Here is a 6,000-nt window from a genome sequence, read left to right on the forward strand (position 1 = left end):
TCACCACCCTCCTTATATATCTGACACCACAATGGGGTCTAATTGCCAAAAGACTATTTGCATTTGTCATACTTATGCGCACATGTTGGTTGTACTGAACCTTGCATTTAGCTTAAACCACTACTGTGTCAAAGGACAGCTTCAAAGAGCCACTAGCATAGCTGTAGACTGTCTTATTTAAAGCCAACTTCTGTTTTAGCACACAGAAGCCACTGTATCTCAGTCATCAGTTGTAATATTGTGTTCCCTAACCTTCATTAAAGTAAATGTGTTCTTGATATATTTTTATCTATATCCTATTCTTTACTGGTGCAGCAGGGCAGTATCCCTGCAGGCAGGTTAACCTCATTTTAAATACATTAAATAAAGGCTTACGACCTTTTCTGAGATTAAGGCATTAGGATTTTTTTTAAAGGTAATACACTCTAGAATTAGATAATGCATACAGTGACTCTAGGCCAAGATGAAAATTTGCAATGTGAGAAAGACAAAAGACAAAACGCTGGTGGCATTTTGATGACAAAGCTATAGACTACTAACACTTAGTGGAATCTGTGCAGGCTAATATCAAGGACTGCAGCACTTCATTTTGGCGTCATTGGATAAAGTCTCATAATAAACTTTAAACATAATGTAATTCAAGTGGACTGTGAGAACACTAGACTTCTGCACTTCCTCTTTGCTTAAAAAATCCAACCAGTGACGGGAGACTTTGGCCACTCACAGGTCATTTCAGAGAGAGGGCATTCCTTTTGGATGTTCGCTTTGGTGAAAGCCTAATTTTTACGACGGAGAGTCCTGCAGGAGAAAGTTGCCATTCCAGCAACAACTACCAACACTGCAAAGCAACCCAAAAAAAAAGGAAGATGAACTTATCAACAGATAAGAAGAGAGTCGAAGAAAAAACAAAATAAAACACTTTTCAAAATCGCCGAAACGTTTCAGAGACGGAGAGAGAACGTTGCTGATAGTTAAGCCTTTCACTAACCGAAGCTAAAGGCTCACGGCTGTGACTTTAAGTTCACATTTATGTTGCTGGCGTTAACTAGAACTTCACGGTGTGTCCTCCACCTTACTCCCCACTGCTATAGACCACCTCTCTGGGAGGAGAGCAGGCGGCAGCTATGGAGACAGACCCCCAGTCAGCGGTCGCAGCACCACGAATCCAGCCATTGCAAACCCCAGCCCCCAGGTACTGGACTAAACCAAACTCCCTGCTGGATCAGCAAACTCTCTGTTGTTGCCGTTACACAGATTGGACCCTGTGCTGCTGCTGGCTACCACTCAGTGCTGGGGGGGAGGGCAAAAGGGCTGGGTGAATGTACTGTGTGCAACCCTACAATGAATAAAATCAAATAAAGCAATGTATGGGAAACACTGAGTTACGGTATGAAGCATGTGCATATGCCCGTGGCCGTCTGCTGGGAGGTGCTTAGGACAGAGAGGGGAGGGCTGTATTTTTCAGATTCTCCTGTTTTTTTTTGTTGCCTTTTCCAGATTTCTGCCTACCCCAGCTTTGACATCAGAATATCGACACATGCACATGAGCTTGATAAATGAATCAATTAAAGCTAAGAGGATGCAGTGAAGCACAAATCTCTCCTCACCTCTGACATTCAGACAGTTCCTCCTCCTGATTTTGCCCTCACGGTCCAGCACTGTAAAGCTCCCCTCGTCCGTCATCCTGACCGAGTGCAGAGTCACCCGTTTTTCTGACACGCTGAGACGCCCCACATACTCTTCTGCCAGAACTTCTGTCTTGTTATACAGCATCACAGGTGGAGGCTCTGTTGCATGATGTATCTCAGTCTGATTGGGCTGAACCAGACTAGGCCTTAGAATAGAACATGAGAGAATAAATGTTACCTAAAGTAACACATGAGCAATTAGGGTGGCCCAATCCCAGTCTCCACCCTGAGGCCTATGCCTTGAACCCTCATGGACTTAATTGTTTGAATCTGGTCACTTCTGGCTCCAAAAGCTAAGATGGCAACAGCCAAAATGCCAAACATGAAGCCTCAAAACGGCAGTCCGCAAACCAGTGAGGGACGTCACATTGGGTATGTCCCCTTCTCTTATGCTATAAACAGATACACATAAACAAATGCAGAAACTCAATCCAAAATTACTGAATCAGACGTGATCTGGTTTCTGTTTGTAGTCCATTTGTAGTCTGAATAGTATTGACCAAACCCGTTTGAGCAGCAGGTAAACAGTCCATGTGGAGAGAAGAAGAGGTGGAATGCATTGGCCGAAATGCGGTTTCAGAACCCACTGGCTATCATCTCATGGCAATTTAGCTTTCCATTTGCTTTATTTTTTTAATCATATGCAGATATCTGTTTATAGAGATAAGCTGAAATGACGCTGTTGCCCCAAGAGGCTTATCATCGTCAGACTGATAGCTGATGGGTTCTGAGATTGGGCAAAGTCTGCAGAAATACTAACTTATGGGAAGAGTGGCTTATTTGCCTGCAAAGAACCCTTATGCACTTGATGATTTGACAGTGGGACAGTCCTAAACCCTTGCAGATTTACCAGGAACGCACCTCAAACTCCAGCTATTTAACAGGTACCACACAGACAAACACAGTTACATTACAATGCTACACATGACATGATGTATATAGGATGACTTGGCTGTGAGATTTAGATCAAAACAACTACAAAATCTGTAATAACCATGCCTCCATGTTGAATATGAGTACTTTTTCTGTTGTGCTTCTTACTGACCGTCCTTACCTGAACTCCAGGGTGATGGGGCCCTCCACATGATTGAGATGGATGTAGTAAGTTTCTCCGTACTTCACCACTTGCTCCAAAGCGCAGTCTGATTGACAAGACCAGAGAAAATAAAGGTCAAAGCAGGATCTTTGTGACACATGTAATGAAAGTCAGTGAATACAAATCAATTCTGTGACTGACCAGAACGTCAATTGTGGTATTAGTTTTATGGTTGTATGTATGATTCCTAAACTTAATCTACTTCAGACCTTAAAGGAATTTTATCTATCCTGAAGTTTTTGTGTTATAGGCCTACAAATAAGGCTCTGTGATTTTAAACAACACAGGATTTGTTCAGCTTCCAGTGGCTGATCTTCTTGTAGGCTACCACCTATGTCTTCTATATATATTTTTTTATTTAAAAAAATCAAACATAGAGTAAAAATGATCCAAAGATCCAATTCTAATAGTCAGTCGGTAGTAGAGGTACCACTTCTAGTCCTTGCAATGCACTTCACCTTAATGTCTTCATCAGTGAGTGATCACCCAAGTCAGAACAGGCTAGAGCATTGATGGGTATGGTTGAGTGGAGTGTATGTGAAGAGCATTAGAGTAAGAGACAATGAAAAGGCAAAAGCCATCCGGGGCGCAGTACAAAAAAAAAAAGAAGTGGAGGAAATTTGCACGTGCAGGACTCGGATGCCAAATGTGTTAGGTGTGGCACTGCCAATTTTACATGGTCTTTTGTGATACAGCAAATAGTTACATCTTTTTCTGATTGTATGACACTATATTTAGCATTCTTGCAATCCTACGTGTGTCCTAAATATTACATAAGCTACACTGATACAGCATGTTTAAAGTTGTTAGTTTAGGTAAGTAGCTTACCAACTAGCATGCTGTATTTTCCACAGCAGAGATTAGGACCAGTGTTCCAGATTGTATATATTTAGTTTCTGTTGTTCTCAAAAAATCTTACTATCCACTGCCAAAACTGTGACTTAAGGTAGACAATCTCAAGTTGGCAAACACTTTCTAACACTGAACAATCTTTGTGCAGCTAGCAGCTTACCCCTGACAATGAGGCTGAGGTGCTTGGCTGTGTTGGGATGGTTGATGTTCCTGGTGATATACACCCCCTCGTCCTCCTCCTGCACGTCCTCCACCACCAGGTGGCCCAGAGTGGTAAGACGGCCCCGTGGACTCACCACCTGGCCTGCTCGCAGCAGAACCACCTCAGCAGAGTGATTGGTTCTGGGTTTGAACACAACCTCACTAACGTTCCCAGGCAGGATGTCGATGTGAATGTCCTCCCCAAAGAAGGCTGTCCTGTGTTCCTCTTTGACTGGTTGAAACAAGATGTTTTATTAGATAGGACAGGCAGCCTGCTATTTGTTATATACTTTCTCTGTATCTTTCCTCATCTGTTTATTACAGTGGCCCTGAGGGTCAAAACACAACAACATTTCAGATACACAACAAAATATTTCCCAAAAAATATCATTTCAAAAAATAAAATTAGCCAAAACAAAATAATTACAACTCCACAACATGAAATGTTTAGTGATTTGTGAAATGCTGTTTTGTTTTCTGAAATGTTGTAATGTTGTGTTTTGATGCTCAGGGCTACCGTAGTTAGTTCTTTTAAAGCACTACTAGACATGCACTGAAAACCGAACAAGCGTGCAACTTTACCTTTCAAAGATGCTGACACAACTGAAAAAGAAAAGAAAGGAGTTAATTTTAAAATGTATCTTTTTTTTAGTTGTCTGCTGTTTTGTACAAAGATCTTTAAATAGGTCCTTTGTTCTTAATTGAAAAACCACTTCCCAAAAAAGCATTAAGTCTTTGAAATGTAAATGCCTCACTTAATGACAGCTAAAAAAAGACTGGATGTAAATACTATCTGACTTTCTCATAAGGAACAAAAGGCAAGTAAATTAGTGGAAATTAAACATATCACAAAATAACTCTAACAGCTTCCTTTGGTGTGGTTCTCATAAAAATCTACGCAAATCATTCGCTTAAAACAAATTCAGCTTTGCAGGAAGTCTGTTTCAGTCATTCATTTATCCAAACCCACTCCCAAGTGACTGATTATATTTGTGCTTACCGGTGCAGAACAGGGCGCCAAGAGCTGCAGCGCTGATTACTTTCATCCTGAATGGTCGGTCTCTGGGAAAAAAACAGAAACACAACAAATTAAAAAAGAGCTTTTTATAGCATGTTTATGGCTCCAAAGGATCAAATCACAACATTCTGCAAAGAGATGTCTGCCATAATCATATCAAGACGGAATTTTATTTGACATGAAAATATGTTAACTCACTTAAGGTAAAGATGTGTGGCTAATGTGGTTCAGCATTTAATTGAAAAACACCTCTGCAAAGCAGAAACATGCCAACATCAATCTGTGTCCTCAAGCTGAAGAGAGATTCCCTCCCCCTCCTACTCTGCACCACCCTGCTACACTAAATGGCATTTCGCAAATTAGCTCTTCAAATACCTAAGGGAGAGCACTGCCAAAATTGCTTGACATGAAAATCTATAGTGCTGCTGTAAAGTAAGATATACTATTAAGCCAGGTCTTATAGATGAAGTGTCTTCAAATCAGAGAGCGATAGAGAGAGAGACAGTGTGTGAGTGAAAGACATGGCGCTGTTTTGTGAACGTTGTGTCTCCTGCGGTCTGACGAGTCAATCAGCTCTCCACTCACGACACATAACCACAAACCAGAGAGAGACATGAAGACGGAAGAAAAGCGATAAAGAGAGAAAGGAAGAAAAGAGAAACAGTGAAGGAAGAGAGGGTATGCTAGAGAGGACAGGAGAGAGTGGGAGTGATATTACGCATTCAAGAGTACATGGTCATCCCATTGGGATGATGTGATGGACAGCAGCCAGCTGGCATGAGGTGATTCTGACCTTTCACGACTACTGCACTGGATTAGACTAAGCAGCAATAGCACAGAGTTATTAAGGTGGGATAATTAGCTGGATATATATAGTGGGAGAGACATAAGGAAACAGCTGGGAAGAGGAGATTTGAATGGAAAACAGCACTACTAACAACTCTTCTTTCAGCACTTTCTCTTTCACAAGAGAACAGAAACTATGGATCATGGAAAACAACAACAAGACGCAAACACAATGACTATTTGCCACAGGCGACATTCAAAGCACTTAAAGGGCCAGTGTGTAAAATGGGTTGAAAACAGTGACATCAGTGGTCAAATTCTAGATTGCAGGGCTCACTCGCTCACCCCTCCCGTCGGGT

General features: G+C 41.6%; 1 protein-coding gene across 1 annotated transcript in view; it reads right to left on the reverse strand.

The window, feature by feature from the left end:
* The window catches only part of LOC126384525 (uncharacterized), a 30,520-nt gene that overhangs the window by 17,922 nt on the left and 6,598 nt on the right, over positions 1-6,000 (reverse strand). Inside the window, exons 2-6 of the mRNA XM_050035634.1 lie at positions 4,838-4,899; positions 4,420-4,440; positions 3,797-4,069; positions 2,743-2,830; positions 1,608-1,834 (exon numbers count right to left, since the gene is read on the reverse strand). Coding sequence (XP_049891591.1) covers positions 1,608-1,834; positions 2,743-2,830; positions 3,797-4,069; positions 4,420-4,440; positions 4,838-4,883 — 655 coding nt within the window. The 5' untranslated portion in view covers positions 4,884-4,899. The remainder of the gene's footprint in view (positions 1-1,607; positions 1,835-2,742; positions 2,831-3,796; positions 4,070-4,419; positions 4,441-4,837; positions 4,900-6,000) is intronic.

This window comes from Epinephelus moara, chromosome 22 (assembly GCF_006386435.1).
Source record: "Epinephelus moara isolate mb chromosome 22, YSFRI_EMoa_1.0, whole genome shotgun sequence".
Taxonomy (NCBI): domain Eukaryota; kingdom Metazoa; phylum Chordata; class Actinopteri; order Perciformes; family Serranidae; genus Epinephelus; species Epinephelus moara.